The sequence below is a fragment of the Salvia hispanica genome, chromosome 2 (genome assembly GCF_029641045.1).
Source record: "Salvia hispanica isolate PSC_SH4W2 chromosome 2, Shi_PSC_v1, whole genome shotgun sequence".
Classification (NCBI taxonomy): Eukaryota; Viridiplantae; Streptophyta; class Magnoliopsida; order Lamiales; family Lamiaceae; genus Salvia; species Salvia hispanica.
In genome coordinates this window covers 26,890,571-26,909,101 of record NC_142693.1, presented here as the reverse complement: position 1 = coordinate 26,909,101, position 18,531 = coordinate 26,890,571, and the positions used below count along the sequence as shown (strand labels likewise).

The 18,531-nt window shown below is 36.8% G+C and overlaps 1 protein-coding gene across 2 annotated transcripts; it reads right to left on the bottom strand.

Annotated features, from left to right (window-relative positions):
* Window positions 1-4,072: 4,072 nt before the first annotated feature.
* Window positions 4,073-8,093, bottom strand: LOC125199430 (uncharacterized). Of its 2 annotated transcripts, XM_048097436.2 has the most exons (4): window positions 6,810-8,093; window positions 6,498-6,569; window positions 5,988-6,059; window positions 4,073-5,482 (listed from the first exon to the last, which is right to left on the bottom strand). In XM_048097436.2, the coding sequence occupies exons 1-4, from the start codon at window positions 8,044-8,046 to the stop codon at window positions 4,224-4,226; spliced, it is 2,640 nt and encodes an 879-aa protein (XP_047953393.2). In that variant the 5' UTR covers window positions 8,047-8,093; the 3' UTR covers window positions 4,073-4,223. The 2 variants fall into 2 exon arrangements, with proteins under 2 accessions (XP_047953393.2, XP_088920572.1); XM_089064446.1 differs by lacking the exon at window positions 5,988-6,059.
* Between the last annotated feature and the right edge of the window lie 10,438 nt (window positions 8,094-18,531).

Genomic DNA, 18,531 nt, shown 5'->3' with positions numbered 1-18,531 from the left:
GTATTTAAAACAACAACTTCACCTAGAAACTTGAATAAGGAAAAGGAAGGTATAATAAATGACGTTCAAAAATTTCCAGAGTATGACATAGTTCCGAGATAAAAACCACAAGATAGTCTAAAGCCTCTAAACCGAAAGGAGAGTGCAAAATGGTCAAAGATACTGAAGTGTTTCAAAACGAATTCAGCGGAAAACGACCAAGAGAAAACATAGCTATGTATGAAGACACAACTACGCTTGAAGTTCAAAGACATCCATCTTAATAAGTTAACATGCTAAACACCCGCCACCGCTCATCATCGTTCAACCTGCACATAAGGAAAACACATGCAGGGCTGAGTATTTTGAAATACTTAGTGAACTCGTTGCCAAAACATTTTATAAGTTATGCCACCCTTACCAAGTGAACTCGAGTTTTAAGCAGTTTAAAGAGAATTTCACGAGTATCACAAAAATATTTAAGATAGATTAACCAATCAAACAACTCCCCATTTTCTCATCAATTCATAAATCACAATCTTTCCATAGTGCGACGAAAGTGTGGCCACACTTTTCGCCCACGAGACTGGCCGACTAGCAAGGACGGCTCCCGATCCCCTCGTGTACACAGCCTGGTAGGGTTTGCGGCACGTACTCAGACCCGAATTCGTATAAACATATCCATAGCCCGATAGCCCAATGGAGCGAACTCACAAGCTAGGCATCAGGCGCAAAATATCACAATAAAACAGACATAGGCATGGCATAACAGTTAAACCACCCTTATTTCCCCATGTTCGTAATTTTGCACATAAAAGAGTTTAAGAGTAAAGCCCACCTCGACTGCTTAGGTTTCAAGTATGTTCTTTCCTTTGTTATCCGGCTTCGCAACTGAGGTTTCACCTTTTTAATCACATAGGCACATATCACAAATCAGATTCAACACAAACTCCTAACTCATGCATGTCTCTACACTTTCTCTTTTCCCATCGATTTATCTTATAATTACCAAGCTAAGATTATGTTCATCATATAAGTTCCATTCGCATCTTAAATCTAGATCTAACATCAACATATGTCACACAAGAGTATTTATCCATCAAACACACACACACCACAAAAACGCAACACGCACACACACGACACGCACACACACACACACACACACACACACACACCACACACACATGTACACATATTCCCATATCCCTTTTTATCCCACTTTCACTCAAACAAGATGCATGAGGGTTCAAGAATACCGATTAATCGGTTAGAGAGAAGAGGAATCAAGTAGAACGAAGAAGATAATTACAAAAATACCTTATGAGAAAAACGAACGGTAGAAATTAAGTATTAGGCTTGGTTCTTCGAAATTCTTGGATCAAACTTCAATTCTTCTTCGAAAGAATGATAAAATAATGGAGAATGGAAGAAGAAAATTTGGAGAGAGTGAAGAAGGGAGGGAGGCGAAAATTATGGGGCTCGGGTTAGGGGTTCCTCTTATTTATAGTGCTCAATAAGATCTTTAGGTAAATAGAATAGAATATTTGGTAAGATTTTATTCTCCACTATTAAATAAATAATTATTGTGAAGTAGGGAAGAAGAATTAACAAAAATAGACTAGGTTATCAAGCATGAAAATTTCGAAATATATGGCTCTTCATTAGCCAAGATTTTGTTTTGGTATATTTTACGGAGTAGAATAAAATATCACGGAGCAAAATAAAAATAAGAATCCTCCCAACTAGGGATTGAAATATGCGTTCCCTATGCCTTTTAAATAAGACATGGATTTTTAATATTGGCTAAAATAAGATAAGGCAAGATCTCTTGAGGTATGGAAAGATTTGGTAGAATATTTAAATTCTAGATATGGAAGGAAATCAAATAAGGGATTAACTAAATTAAAATAATTCTTTCCTTCCCACAATAGGTGATTTTCGAAAATCACCAAGAAACAAAGGGGGCTCGATTTCTCCTCTTTAAAATAAGGAATAATTGGGTCTTGAATTTAATTTGGATAAATATCCCAAGAATTAAATTAAATCCGGAAAAAATAGAATTCCTCCTCCAAAAGGCCAAGGGGGTCGAAAATTACAAGAATTGGGTGGCAAGTATTTTATGGAAATTTTCTATAATACTCTCACTCACCCTTAAACAAATAATTTACCACATAATTTAATAAATCACATGCCACATCATATAGTCAACAAGTTTGACTTTTCAAACTTCCAACGCAAAACCCTAGACTCGACTCGGCCATAGCATCACATGCAAAAAATGCATTCACGACTCCACGTAATCAATAATAAATTTTAGGGCTCTAAAATTAGGGTTCGGGAATTCGGGATGTTACAGGCGCTGTAGCATCCTGCGTCTCCGGCGAAGTCGTCACTTCTCCATCCGCTTCATGATCTCTTTCGTCGGGCGCTTCCTCCGTAGGCGTGCTTTGGACTTCCTCTTGTTGTTGAGGCGTATCACAAACAAATAGAAAACACAACTAAAACAATACTTTTATGTGTTTGAATCAAGTTCACCTACGTGTGGGTGTAGCTCTCTTGCATCTCTTCCGTTTGTTATATTTATATGTCCAACGCCAAAAAATAATTCCACCAAACTTGTTAGATCACAAAACTTGGTTTTGTGGGATGCATTTCTCACAAATCTTACTTCCTCCGTCACCTAATAATTGTCCACTTTGGTTTCGGCACGAGTTTTAAGAAATTTAAAAAAAAATGAGTTGAAAAAGTCAAAAGTGGGACTTATCATATATGTTTTGATCCGTCAATTAATAGGGGATGGAGGGATAATTTCACAACTGCTAGCACATTCAAACTGCTAACACATTCAAACGAACCAAAGACTTCCTCCGTCACCAGAGCAATTCAAGAAGAGAGGTACGAGCTAAGCCAAGAATCGCGAAGCTCGTAGAGACTCAACTGAGACAGTATTGACGCTTTTTGTGTTTCTTTGTCCAACGACTGTTTAAAATATAAATATTTTTCAATTTTTAAAAAGATTTAATATTTGCAAAATTCAACATTTAATATTCCCTAAGGTGTTGTGAATAGGATAAAATGGTATGAGATCACTCCCTTATAAGTGGACCAACAATTACTAAACTCAAAAATAATTTATCCGTAAGTTGAAGTAATCATCGGAAAAACATTATGGTATATACGTTATGTGACCAAAATTCTTGTCCAATCCATGTTAGCAATGTTTTTTCGTTTCATCCATTTAATTTAAAGATAAGAAATCAATTCCACACTAGTTCCACATGAAAGTGTAGAATAATGCATAGGTATTGGTCAAACTAATTGAATAAAGCGGAAATGCTAATTTTTAATATACTAGTAAATCAAACTAAATGGAAAATGAAAAAAATAATGCTGACCTAGACCATTCAACAACGGTGTTCAAGTATGGTGTCGATGAAAACTTGTATAGTGTTAGAACCAAACTAAATAGATAAAATAAAAACTCTAATTTTAATATATTAGAATTAAATTAAATAGATAAAATGAAAAAAGAAAAGAAAACTATAATAGCAAAATTGACTAGATGAGAACGATGCTTAAGAATAGTATTTACGCAAGATATATAGTATGTAATTTCTCTTTTTTCATTATACATTTGAAGGTAAACTTAAAATATTAGTAGTAATATATATTAATGAGAAAAATCTCAAGATAATTATGACTATACAAAACCAACATGTAGCCCACCAAACACAGCCCAGTTCGACCACTACCGTAGGTCCATAAAAGGCCCACGTTATGGGCTAACCTGAATTAGGCTGGGCCCAAATTATTTACTGGCTTGGACCATTTTAACCCATGCCTATCTCCTATCTCCTAACAGAGAGGCTAGAGAAAAAAATGGCAGATGTATTATTGATATAAAATTAAATCCACCTTGTTAGAAAAAGAAACAAACTTATGGAGGTCTAACTAATTTTCGTAAATGGATCAAAATGGAAATACGTGACAACTGGTTTTAAATGAGGAGAATACATTCTAAAACTTTCCATAATTTTACCCATCAATTTTTTTTGTAGGATAGATTATTTTTTTCAAATAAAGAACACAATTTAGCAATACTTCACAAAATTTATTAAAGATACTAAGCAAATCGAGAAGTAGCAATTACAAAGGTAAAAATAAATAGAAAACACAACTCAAACAGAAGCAGTAGTTCCAAATCAAACACAAGACATCACACAATTCTCTTTGGCTTCAAATCAAGTTCCCATGCATGTTGGTGCAGCCCGGTTGCGTTTCTTCTTCGTCTTATATTTATAACCAACCCCGAAAAAGAATTCCACTAACCATCTTGGCCTTCCACTTCTTATAATCATATAACCAATTCCAATTCCAACTATAAATCCACTTCCATATCCCATCACAACACATCGCCAACCAAATCCATCTATAAATTCATTTTCATCATCTACTTCTTCAGCAGGCTGTATCGATTTCCCATCATCCTCTTTGCATTTTCTTATCAACGGAAGTCCACACAATCCCAAGTTTCCCACGTATGAATCATTCTCAAATGTGGAGAACTGATTAGATCGCGGTATTTTCCCAACAAGATTGTTTATTGAAAGGTTTAATTTCGCAAGAAATGTCAACCTTGTCAATTCATTTGGAATTTCACCATCCAATTTATTTGTTGAGAAGTCCAACGATTCGATTTCACTTAAGTTTCCAAGAGACGAAGGTATATGTCCCATGAGGGTATTGTGGGACAAATTCAAGTATTTGAGAATCTTAAGATTTCCTATACAAGGTGGAATATTCCCAGTGAATCTATTGGAGGATAAGTCAATTGTTGTGAAGGTTTCCAATATTCTCTTAATTAATCGATCCTGGCCTTTCAAGCTGAGCGTCATCTCCACGATATATCGGAACTCATCATCTTCAATTGCTACTGGCTCAATCATTGCTTTTAAATTGTTGAAATATCTTTGAGGTAGAGGGCCCACAAAATCATTATGGGATACATCAAAAACTTGCAACCTAGGAAATGGAAACTTGGTTCGTGAAGGAAGCGAAATGTTACCACTAAACTTGTTAGACCTCAACACTAGCACTCGAAGCTGGCGTAGGCCTTCCATCCAAAAGGGAAATTCATCTTGTATTCTATTATTTCCAATTTCGAGACCCCTTAGACTTCGGCAATTGACTAAGGATTTAGGTAATCGTCCGCTGAATTTGTTATTACCCAAATTGATGGACGTAAGACTACAATTATTAGAAAAGGTAGATGGTATGAGGCCACTAAATAGATTTTCGTTTAGGTGAAAGATGGTCAATGATCTGCTGAAGTTCCCGAAGCACTGTGGCATTCTTCCTTCCAAAGTATTATTCGAGAGAAGAAGAAAACGAAGGTATGACAACTTGCAGATGGAGGATGGGAGCTCACCATTTAATTTGTTGGAAGAGAGATATAAGTACTCAAGATTTGTAAGATTCCCAATGGTGGATGGTATTGGACCTTCAAACCATTTATTTGAAATATAAGAAGGATATAAATCAAATTTATTCAAACCGAAAATACATATTCATGGCCTTTTACTCATCGTAACAATATGTTTCTTATATGCTTTAGACCCCACATACCATTAGAAGGCCCATATTTCCATTTTGGCCTATTTGTAAAATACGTGTCTCGATTCATAATAGACCCCACATACCACTGACTCATTCCACTCACATTTGATTTAAAACTAATACTACCTCCATCCCGCATTAAGTGCCATATTTGCTTTTTTGCACTCGTTTTGTAAAAATGATATAATAAATCGTTAAAGTGGAGAAATAGTAAAGTTATAGAGAGAATGTAGAGAAGACTATAAAAGTAAGATCCATATTCCACTAACTTTTTTGAATCGATTTTCGTTACATTTCTTAAAACAAGTGCCTGGTCAAAGTGTGACAAAATTTATGAGACGAAGGGAGTATTTATTAAAACCCATGCTAGATAGGGGATGAGAGCTCACCGTATAATTTGCTGGAAGAGAGAAATAAGATCATCAGATTTGTAAGATTCCCAATGGTGGATGGTATTGGACCTTCAAACCGTTTATTTGAAATATAAGAAGGATATAAATCAAATTTCTTTACATCTAATTGTACATGCATATCATGTTGTGAACTAAACTAATACTCCATATTTTAGATAAAAGCACCATTTAATTTGTTGGGACATATATACTATAGCCATAACTCATAAGTACAGATTCTCAATTGTAGATGGTACAAGTTTGGGACCTTCAAACTCATATATGGTAATATCCCCAGGAACAAAATTCGTTTTCTAGCAGGCATGTACGGAATCACTATAACAAAACATTTTAGAAATGACAGTATTAGGCTTATATGCGATATTTATATAATGTCACTTCATACTAGTATGACTATCTTGCAAACGAGTAGATATTAAAATGTGGTATTTGGCCAACAAGATTACTCAAGAGATGGCAAGTTGCAAATGGAGGATGAGAGCTTACCATTTAGTTTGTTGAAAGAGATGCCTAAGAACCACAGATTTGTAAGATTTCCAATGGTGGATGGTATTGGACCTATAAACAATTTATTTTAAAGTTAAATAAGGATATAAGAAAAATTCGTATACTTTAAAAAACGTAGATGCATAGCATTTTAATAGCACATTTATGAGTAATGCATTACATTCTTTTTTGGAAAGTACTAGTAGTATTTAATTCAAACTGATGATCGTTGCAAACTATCATTAAAAAAGGACTTATTAATATCTTGCTTGTGAAACCATTATTGCCAAGGAATATAAGCAGTGTTTTCACCTGAAAAGTTATTGGCTGAAAGGTCCAGCCACATGATTTTTTGTAGGTTTCCTATCACTGGTGGGATGGTGCCAGAAAACGAGTTATTAGAGAGAAACAGAGATTCGAGGTTTGTGAGCATGCCAATTTCTGATGGAAGTTCTCCACTGAATTCATTGTCTTGAAACTGTATCGAGATTAGTTTTCTCCAACTTGTGATGAAAGAGGTCAATATTTCACCAGTCAGGCTATTGTTAGATAGTCCCAACACAGATAAATTGCCCAGATTTGATAAGGATGGCGGCAATGGCCCCGAGAGTGAATTCTTGGATAAATCTAAGTAAGTCAGCTTATTACACAGGCTGAGCTCTCGAGGAATGGAGGAATTGAAGCTGTTCATTTGAAGGTCTAGAGTTCGGAGATTTGTGAGTAGGCCTATAGAAGGAGGAATTTCTCCTATGAACGAATTATTGTACAGCTCCAGAATTTGCAGGCTTGGAATAAGGCTTACTGAATCAAGAATGTTGGCAGAGAAGAAGTTGTTGCCGAAGCGAAGATCCTTCAGCTTGGAGAGGTTAGTGATAGTTGGTGAGAGGGGGCCTTGGAAACCATTGCTAGTGAGGTTAAGATATTCAAGTTTGACCAAATTGGTGAACAATGATTCAGGAAGTTGGCCTGTGAAGTTGTTTCGAGACAAATCAAGGAAAGTAAGGTTGAGACATGTGGTTATGAAATGTGGGAATTCCAAGTTGAGTTTATTGAAACCAAGATTAAGGTGAGTTAGGAAAGGGAATGTGGGAAATCTAGACCAGTCAGGAGATTCAAAGTGATTTAAGCCCAAATCCAAGAAGCGCACCTCCCTCAGATTGCCAATCTGATATGGGATATCTCCAACCATATGGTTTTTGGAGAAGCTCAGGTATCGAAGCTCTGTCAAGCGGCCGATCTCTGGTGGAATGGCGCCGGAAAACATATTGTGGGAGAGGTCCAACAGTGTGAGGCTTGTGAGGTTGCCGAGAGCAGCTGGTATGGAGCCGTTGAGATAATTCCCGCTGAGGTTGAAAGTGGTGAGATTCAACAATGCAGTGAAATGGAACAGTTCCAATGTCCCTGCAAGGCCTGCAAAGGGGAGATCAATCCCAGAGACAGATACCCCGCCATTGCAGCTAATGCCAATCCATCTGCAGTGGTTGCTGATGTTGTTGATGGACCAAGACTTGAGAGAAGAACAAGATGATAGGCTGGATTTCCATCGCATCAAACTCTCTACTTCACTTGTGGCTGCTCTTGAAGGACACAGACGTAGACACAGTGTTAGGAGAGAAAGATATGCAAGAAAAAAGTATGCTGTTTTCATGGCTGGTGCTTTTGTCTATCTACTCTGCTTCATGTTCCTATTTATATGCAAACTAGGAGATGCCCTTTTACTCAAAATTAAAATAAGATATTCCAACAAATATGTCTGAAACCTTCTCCAATAACATTTTTTCAAAGTCAAGTCAACTGCCCCACTGAAAATTGGTCACAAGTAACTCCGAACCATATATAGACGAGGGATTTAAATGCAAGAAGTGCATACCTATCAAGATTGATTTGATGAGTAGGAAAAGTAGGAAAATTGGGGAAACTCTCTCCATGTTGAAAATGCATGATTGCTAACTGCAATGATGTATTCAAACAAGAAGCCTAGGAGATAGACATTTTAATCAAACCTAAAGTAAGTAGACATTTTAAGCAAACCTAAAGTAAGTCCCACTATAAAATGAGTCAAACTTTCCCAGTCAATTTTACGCTCTTTGCCCACCATTAATATCTTATATTGCCATTTTCAAATATCGATAATTATATGTTTCATTTCATTTTTAAATATTTTTGTTAATCGGACTTTACATTCCACAAATTACTATTTTTGTTAATTGGACCTTACATTTCACAAATTCATTTTATTCGGATTTTATATATAAAACCATTAAACCAATACTATTATAATAAAAATTAAAAATTCCACTAATTTTTTATTTTAAATTGTGCTGAAATATGATATTCATTCAAGGACGAATAAAGTAACCTACTTGGAGTATGATTGAGGCTAAGAAGATGGGAATTGAAAATTTCCCAAAAGTGTGTTGGAATCAATTCCCACTTGAAGTATAAAGTCGCATTTGGTGCCTCATTAATTGAAGATGAGGGCAGCTTCTCTAATTAATTCTCTGCCTCATCTGTAAATTGGTGTCTCATTTAATGAAATTGAGGGAAGCTTTTAATTCTTTAACCTACATTTTTTTGACTTGTCGGTTCTAGTCATTATTTTGGGCCTTGAGAAAATAAGTAATGTATTAATTTGGTCAAGAAAATGGAGTATAATTTTATTTTTGGGCCAAAATACCTCAAGGAAAATATAGCTGACGCTAAGTTTGTATTCTAAGCATAAGGCCTTGAGAAATTAATTAAGTAAAATTTTATTTTGGGTGCAATTATATGCTAATCTTTTGGACTTCCGTGATATTAAATTATTACCGTGCGAGAAGAGATTCAAATAGTTTTTATATTTATAATCTATAAAATAATACTCTATCAGTTTTGCGTAACAACTCCGGGAATTGTCTTCTCGTGGATAATTCGTTTTGCTGAGCGCAGAACTCGTGTTCCATCGGCAGCGTTCGGTTTGTTTTGCTTGTGAGACAAGATAGGTTTAGGCAAAATATTTTCATTTATAAAAAGTGACGTAGATGAAATAGCCTATTTATATGTTTCTAGGACACTAGGGTTGGTTCGACTTAACCTAAACATTCGGGAAAGAACCAGCAAAGAAAACCCGAACGGGGCCTTATAGTTTTAGCCTGACTCATTAAAATTAAAATAATGTCTCTAAATAATAAAAAGAACATAATTAATAAGGAAAACAATGAAATAGAGCTGCTGCAAACTTGGCCGGCGTCTTGAGCTTGTCTCTTGGCCTCAACTTCCTTGCCATCAACGAGCTCTCCTCCTCATTCGTTGCCGGCTGCTCCTCCATGTCCGACACCCCTTCTTCCTCCTGTTCTTGCTGATCAACTACGATGTCGTCGCTCAGTGCAGTTTAGTTCTTAACACAGTCCCATAAAAATATAGGAATATTAAAAGAAAATTGGTAAAATGCACAACCACATGAGTAGCTTAAAAAGAAATACGAAAAAACAACAACAGAGGTAGCAATTGAAAATGTGAAAAGAAATAGGAAACACAACTCTAAGAAAAGCAATATATAGTTCCAAATCAAATAGTATTAGAATATCACACAAGAAATGGTTTAATTTCGCAAGAAACGTCAACCTTGTCAATTCACTCGGAATTTCACCATCCAATTTGTTTGTAGACAAGTCCAATGATTCGAGTTCACCCATATTTCTAAGAGATGAAGGAATATATCCTGTAAGGGTATTGTGGGACAAATTCAAATATACGAGAATCTTGAGATTTCCTATGGAAGGTGAATAGTTCCAGTAAATCTATTGGAGGATAAGTCAAGTGTCGTGAAGGTTTCCAATAGTCTATCAGTTAACTGATCTTGACCTTTCAAGATGAGAATCATCTCCAAGTAACTTAGAAACTCGTCATATTTAATTTCCTACCGGCTCAATCATTGCTCTGAAATTGTTGAAATACCTTTGAGATAGAGAGCCCATAAATTCATTATGGGATACATCTAAAACTTGCAACCTAGGAAATGGAAACTTGGTTCTTGAATGAAATGACATGTTACCATTAAACATGTTAGAGCTCAACATTAGCACCAAAAGCTTACGTAGGCGTTCCATCCAAAAGGGAAATTCATCTTATATTCTATTATTTCCAATGTCGAGGTCTTCTAGACTTTGGCAATTGATTAAGGATATAGGTAAACGTCCGTGGAATTTGTTATCACCTAAATTAATGGACATAAGACTACAATCCTTAAAAAATGTAGATGCAATGAGACCGCTAAATTGATTTTCGTTAAGATGAAAGATTGTCAAAGATCCGATGCAGTGTCACAGTCTTCCTTCCAAAGTACTCCCTCTGTTCCTTGTTAATAGATGCATTTCTTTTCGGCACGGAGTTTAAGAATAGTGTGTTAAATGGATGATGGAAAAAGTAAGAGAGACTAAAGTAAGAGAGATGAAGAGAGAATAAAGTAAAAAACAGAATTACTTTTTGCCAAAAATAGAAATGACTCAATTAATTTGGAACTTCCCAAAATAGAAAAATGACTCTATTAACATGGAACGGAGAGAGTATTATTTGAGAGAAGAAAAATACGAAGGCCTGTGTTGCAGATGGAGGATGGGAGTTCACCATTTAAATTGTTGGAAGAGAAATATATGAACTCGAGATTTGAAAGATTTCCTATTGTGGATGTTATTGGACCTTAAAACAAATACTCCCTCCGTCCCATGTTACTTGCACTTTTACTTTTTGGCACGTCACAAACTCCTTACACTATTTATAGTTTAAGTTATAATTAATGCATTTAATTAATATGTTAGCTTAAGTTAAGAAGTCCTTTATTAAGTGACGTCTCATTACACTAAAAAATCAATCTCAAATTTACGGCCTAAAATGAAAAGTGCGAGTAACATGGGACGGAGGGAGTTTTTGAAAGATAAACGAAGGATAAGACTGAAATCGAAAAATACACATGCATGTCATTTTACTCATCCTAACAATGTCTGTTATCCGCTTTAGATATAAAAGTGTTGGCAAAATTATCACTAATCGCCATAACGTACGAACTTTTCAATGTCGTGTTCTATAATATCTACCTAGCTTGCATATTATGATATTTATAAAATTCCCAACAAAATTATTCAATGGATGTCAAGTTACAGATGGAGAATGGGAGCTCACCATTCAAGTTGTTGGAAGAGAGCGATAAGAGATTAAGATTTGAAAGATTTCCAATGGGGGATGGTATTGGACCTTCAAACAATTTATTTACAATATAAACAAGAATACAAATCAAATATCTTTATATCAAAAAAATGCACATTCATGGAATTTCATATGTCTGTTAGCGTTAGATATTCACATTTGCCAGTAGAGAGCCCACAAGTGCAATACGAGAAAGCATTGTTGTCACTATCGGGATATGGATATTCAGGTCCAATCTGCTTAGCTCGCATGTAGGAAACTATATCAACATTAAGCAAGTAACGATAAACGTGTGTAATGATCATAGATTGAATATAAGCATATTATTTCTCTGAAATAAGTGATAAAATTGAGTTATCTCGTGAATCTAAGACTTAAACAGTTAAATGATAAACATTGAGCATTATTGAAATTAATTTAATTATTGGTGTCTGTTATTAGTTAGAAATCTTAGTGGCGCCTATAGATATAAATTGACTTTGGAGTTAGAATTTTATTTTGGGCCTGGAGAAAATATTTGGTGAAAAAAGTAGTACAGTAGAATTTTACCTTGGCCCAATTATCTTACACATTAATGGGCTTTCCTGAGATTAGCGATGTGAGAATATAAATGTAGGCTTTCATGTGCTGTGGCACGAACTGTTCGATTGAGTTATTTTGTCAGGATAATTAAGGAAATTGATCATAAACATTGTTTGTATACAATTTATGGTGCAAAACCTAGTTTATAGTTTGAATATTTAAAAATTACTGCAAAATGTAACTTCATGCCTGAAAAAAGTTGACAGTGGAAAGTTTATTATGTTATTTCAAATTTGAAAATAGAATGTTTGTTTATTTTAAAATTTCCTGCACTAGAGATTTTTCTATTCAAAATAAAGAACATATTGTAGCATAATACTTCACTGAGAATTATCACACAACCACAAACGTAGCAATTGAAAAAGGTAAAAAGAAATAGAAACACGACAACGAAAATAGCAATTGAAAAGGTAAAATGAAATAGGAAACACAACTAAAACACTAGCAATAGTTCCAAACTAACATATGAAAAGCACACAATTCTCTCTTTGGCTTTGAATCAAGTTCCCCTGCGTGATGGTGTAGCTCTTGTTGAATTAATTGTGGTCTATTATTCTTTGGGCTTGTTTTATTTATGTCTGGGCTGTTGTTTTTCTTTGGCCAAGCCCAGAAGCCCAATCTCTTAAGTGAGAGTAGCTGGATTGCTGCCACGTGTCCCTCTCACTCGGATGGTGTTTCCTGACCGTTGGATGGAGGGTTTGTGAGATGTGTGGTTATGAGATGTGTGAGCCGGTTGGTTTTGATTATTCATTCGATACTCCTCTCTCTCTCACTACTCTCTGAATTCTCTCTACTTCTCCAACTGCTTCTCTGGTTAATTCTTTGGGGTTACTCACCATTCTTGTGTGAATATCCAAGTGTTGAGTGGTAGGAAGGCAACTGCTTCGGTTGCTTGTGGTGTGAGAACGAGGGTTTCTGATCTAAGGGGTTTCAGTGACCTAATCCGGTGTATAAGGGTGATGTGGTGAAGGTATTGACGGTTTGAGGGTAATCTCCAGTCAATTCATCGGTGCTCCCTTGGATTCGGTTCTAGTTGAATAGATCTGGGCTATGTGGCGGGCTCTGAGCCATTTTCTGTGATCTATTTCGTTTCCCTTGTGATAGCTTCTAGTTTTCTGATCCGAATGGATCATGTGTGAAGTTACTAACCTTCTTCTTGAGTGTGCAGGATTCTTGCTAAGGAAGATGAACCAGCTAGGGTTTCGGTTGAGAGATCTGTAATAGTTAGGGTTCCAATTCTTGTATCTTGTGTACACTTACACTTCTCTAATAGTGTATATCAGCCGCGTGGGTGAGAGTTTGACTGAGCTCTCTTGTACAAGAACAAAGAGGTCTTGGTAATTAGTGAATCTGACCCTAATCTGATCCCTACAGTGGTATCAGAGCCACGGGGGGATTAGGGCGGCACGCCAAGTCGCATAAGGAGGTGGGCAAGTGGAATCCTCCTTCGAGTGAGGGTTCGCTCTGGTAAATTGGCTTTATCTCCTGGTTTCTTTACCTTTTTTTCCTGTTTAGTGCCACTATAGGCTTGGGATCTTGTTTTCTGGTAGATAGTCTCTGGCAAAGACTTAGGTCTCTCTATGCTTTCTGTGTTTTCTGTGTTGCTTCCGCTGGTTCTTGTGCTCTGTGATCTTGTGATCTCATTTTACTTGACCACCAAGCACCTATACTGCCCAAGTGACCCCCTGCGCCCTCCACAAGTGAGTGATTGCGAGCTGGGATAGCCTTGGCCAGTGTTGCTCGTGACAGTCAAGGATTTGAGGTCCTTTCTGTTGTGTGAAAGCTGTGTACCTGTTCCTGTGTTTGCTGGTGGATGTCTGTGTGTTCTCAGGTGTGTAAGTTTGTGTGTTTTAGCCTTGCCTCCTGTGTTCTTGCAAAACTTGTTGTAAAAATGTCTCAGCAGCCTGTGAGTTTGGTTCCTTATAATGGTAAAAATGATTTTGCTATTTGGAAACAGAAAATGAAGTGTGTTTTAATTCAACAAAAAGTTTTCAAAGTTGTTGATGACTCCTTACCTGAGGATACTGCTCAGGATAGGAAAGATGAAATGAATGAGTTGGCTAGGGCCACTATTGTGTTAAATTTGTCTGATTCTGTGATTAGAAAAGTTGACCATGTTGAATCTGCTTCTGAAATGTGGAAATTACTTGATACCTTGTTTACTGAAACCTCTATGTCCTCAAGGATGTATTTGCTTGAAAAATTGTTTAAGTTTAAGCTTGATCTTACTAAGGACATAGATGATAATGTTGATAGGTTTCAGAAGCTTGTTCAGGATATTAAAAGATCTGGTGACACCACAATAGATGCTTACACTAGTATTGCCCTAATGAATGCCATTCCTGACTCTTATAGTGATGTTAAAGCTGCCATTAAGTATGGCAGAGACTCTGCTCCTCTAGATTTAATTGTTAGCTCCCTAAAATCTAAGGAACTTGAACTTAGGGAAAGAGCTGCTGATAAGAATGCCTATAACAAAGTTCTTAATGTTAGAGGTAGGTCTAAAACTAGAGGGGGAAATGAATCAGGTAGTGGCTCTAACTCAGGTAATAATGGCAAGAAAAAGTATAGATCTAGGTCCAGAAGTAAGGATCCTAAGACCTATAGGAAGTGTTTTAACTGTGGGGATGTTGGGCACTATAAAAAGGAGTGCACTAAACCTAAAAAGAATAAATTCCAGAATAATAATTCCCAGGTTGAACCTCTTGTCAATGTGGCTACATATGATAACATGAATGATTCTGTGTTCATGGTGCATGATCTGCCTCTTGTGAATGCTTCCCCTGCTTGCCCCTTTACTACTAATGATTGGTTATGTGACTCTGGGTGTACTTATCATGTGAGTCCTTTCAAAGAAGTGTTTTCTGAGCTAAAACCTGTAACTAAAACTTTTGTGTCAATGGCTGATGACAAGAAATGTGAAATTCTTGGTATTGGCACTGTGTGTTTGAAGTTTGAAAATGGTTATGTGCTTAACTTGAAGGATGTGAGATATGTTCCAGATCTGTGTTATAACCTTATGTCTTGTACTGCTCTGGAAAATGAGGGTCTGGGGGGAAAGTGGGGAGAAGGCTGCATGAAAATCTGCAAAGGGTCTATGTGTCTGTTCAAAGCTAACAAAAAGTGTGGTTTATATATCTGTACTGCTGTGCCTCTTTCATGTGAAAAAGCTTATGCCAATGTTGTTAAAAATGATAGAACCATGCTGTGGCACAATAGGCTTGGTCACATGAGTGCTAAAGGTCTAAGTATTCTGAAAAAACATGCCATCCTGTCTGATAATGATGTCCAAAGTGAGTTGCCCTTTTGTGATTCTTGTGTGCTGGGTAAACAGCATAGAGTTTCATTCCCCACTACTCCTGCACCTGCTAATGTGAGTAAATGCATTTTGGAATACTTGCATATGGATGTTTGGGGTCCAGCTTCTGTGTCTTCTCACTCTGGTTGTGTATATTTCTTATCTGTGATTGATGATTTTTCAAGAAAAGTTTGGTGTTTTTTGATGAGACACAAGTCTGATGTTTTTGAAAAGCTTAAAACTTGGAAAACCTTGATAGATGGTAAGTAAATTAAGGCTATTAGAACTGATAATGGCCTGGAGTTCTGCAATAATCAGATGGATGACTTATGTGATAGTTTTGGAATTAAAAGACATAAAACTGTGCCATATACTCTCCAGCAAAATGGGGTTGCTGGAAGAATGAACAGAACTCTTCTTGAAAAAGTGAGATGCATGCTATATAAGTCTGGTTTGTCTAAAAAATTTTGGGGTGAGGCTTTATTAACTGCTACTTATTTGGTGAATAGGTCTCCTTCTGTGCCTTTGGTTGGTCAGTGTCCTGAATATGTGTTCTATGGAAAACCTCTTAATTTTTCTCACCTAAGGGTCTTTGGCTGCTCTGCTTTTGTGCATCACAAGTCTGATAAACTTGAGCCTAGGTCTAGGAAAGGTGTTTTCCTAGGGTACCCTGAGGGTGTTAAAGGTTATAGGGTCTGGCTTAGGGATGAACCTGGGTTTAAGGTCATCATAAGCAGAGATGTAGTCTTCAATGAAGATGAATTCCCCTGCCTAAGATTGACAAGTACCCCAGATCCCATAGATGTGGACAATGAGCCTCTTAGTGAGGTGGAGTCCACAGACTCACTCACTGCTGTGGAGCCTCTCAATGATGCTTCAAGTGAGGTGGAGCAGTCCTTCTGGAACACCTATCCAGCCTATATACCTGATGAGACACCTAATGAAGGACACCCAAATGGTGTTCAAAATGATGTGACTGCTCAAAATGTTTGTGACAATCTGCCTGATATGCATGATAGTCCTGCTAGAAATTTTCCTCCTGCCCCTGTTCAAAATGTGATTAATAGCCCTGCTGGTATTCAGAATGCCATTGAAGTTTCTAACTTACAGGATTATGTGTTTGCTAGAGATAGAGTTAGAAGAACTAATGTTAAGAAACCTGTTAAGTATGATGGCTTTGTTGGTTTAGTTGCTTTTATAAACTTAGCTTTCAATGTTCATGAGTCAGATGGGGATGAACCCCAAACTTACAAGCAAGCTACTAAATCTAAATTTTGGAATCAGTGGCATAAAGCTATGGTGGAGGAAATGCACTCTTTAAAAATTAACCTTACTTGGATTCTTGTACCTTTGTCCCCTGGTGCTTCTGTGGTTGATTGCAGGTGGCTGTACAAGGCTAGACTAGTGGCAAAAGGCTTTACCCAATAAGAGGGGGTAGATTATACAGAGATTTTTGCCCCTGTTGTTAAATTTACCACTGTGAGATTAATGCTTGCCTTATGTGCTCATTTTAATTGGGAATTAAAACAGATGGATGTTAAGACTGCCTTCTTGCATGGTGAGTTAGATAAACCTATTTACATGAAACAACCTGAAGGCTTTGTTGACCCCAAATTTCCTAATCATGTGTGTTTATTGAAGAAGGCCATGTATGGTTTGAAGCAATCTCCCAGGCAGTGGAACATCAAGTTCAATAATTGTATGCATAAGTTAGGCTTTGTTAGAAGTACCTTTGATGCATGCTTGTATATTAAAGATCTTGCTTCAGTTCCTGTGTTTCTGTTGTTATATGTGGATGATATGCTTATTATGGGACCTTGTTTGAAAACTATTAAGGCTGTGCAATCTTCTTTGAGTGATAACTTTGATATGAAAGACTTGGGAGATGCTCAGAAAATTCTTGGCATATGCATTATGAGAGATAGGAAACAGTGTTCTCTTGTGCTGCATCAGGAACCTTATGTGTATAAAGTGTTGAAGAAATTTAACATGTTTGATGCTAAGCCTGCTTCTGTTCCCCTTGCTGCTCATTTTATGTTGAGTAAAGATATGTGCCCTAAGTCTCAGCTTGATATTGATGCCATGAAGAAAGTCCCTTATGCTAATGCTATTGGATCAGTGATGTACTTGATGGTCAGCACTAGGCCTGACATTGCCTATGCTGTGTCTTGCCTTAGTAGATATATGGCAAATCCTGGTTCTGTTCATTGGGAGGCTTTGAAGTGGCTTCTAAGATATCTTAAGCACACTGCCAAGTATGGACTGTGTTACTCTAAATGTGATGATGGTGTTTTACTAACTGGTTTTGTGGATTCCAACTATGCTAATGATAGAGATAAGAGGAAGTCAACTACCTCCTATGTGTTTACTGTTTGCAGGTCATGTGTTAGTTGGAAATCACAGCTGCAGCATATTGTGGCCTTGTCTACCACTGAGTCAGAATATATTGCTATCACTGAGGCAATGAAATAAGCTGTTTGGTTAAAGGGAGTTCTCTCTGAACTTAAGTTTGTGAATGAAACTCCTACTGTGTTTTCTGATTCTCAATCTGCTATTCAGTTGTGTAAATACCCTGTTTTTCATGATAGGACAAAACATATTGATGTGAGATTTCATTACATTAGAGATATTGTTGAAAAAGGTGAAATTTTTCTTCAAAAGGTGCACACTGACAAAAACCCTGCTGATATGGGGACTAAATGCTTGCCTGTCGATAAATTTCTTACTTGCATTAAGATTTTGCATTTTGATTGTGGTTAGCATGTGCATGTCCCGGGGGTAAGTCCTAAGTGACTCTGTGAGCCTTGGCTCTTTGAGATCACTAAGGCATGAAAGACCTACAAGACTAGTTGATTTACCAGTAGGTGATCTTCTTGTAATCTTGTTAGGCAATGCTTTGGTTATTTCCTTGACTAATGAGCATTAATGCTCTCTGGTGTCAGGATCTAACCTTGTGGGCTATGATGAAAATGC

Coding starts and splice junctions, on each gene's coding strand:
- LOC125199430 (XM_048097436.2), bottom strand. CDS start 8,046: ATGCGATGGAAATCCAGCCTATCATCTTGTTCTTCTCTCAAGTCTTGG. Junction 6,060..6,497: donor CTCTTTCAACAAACTAAATG/GTAAGCTCTCAT, acceptor AACGGTTTGAAG/GTCCAATACCATCCACCATT. Junction 5,483..5,987: donor CTCTTCCAGCAAATTATACG/GTGAGCTCTCAT, acceptor AATGGTTTGAAG/GTCCAATACCATCCACCATT.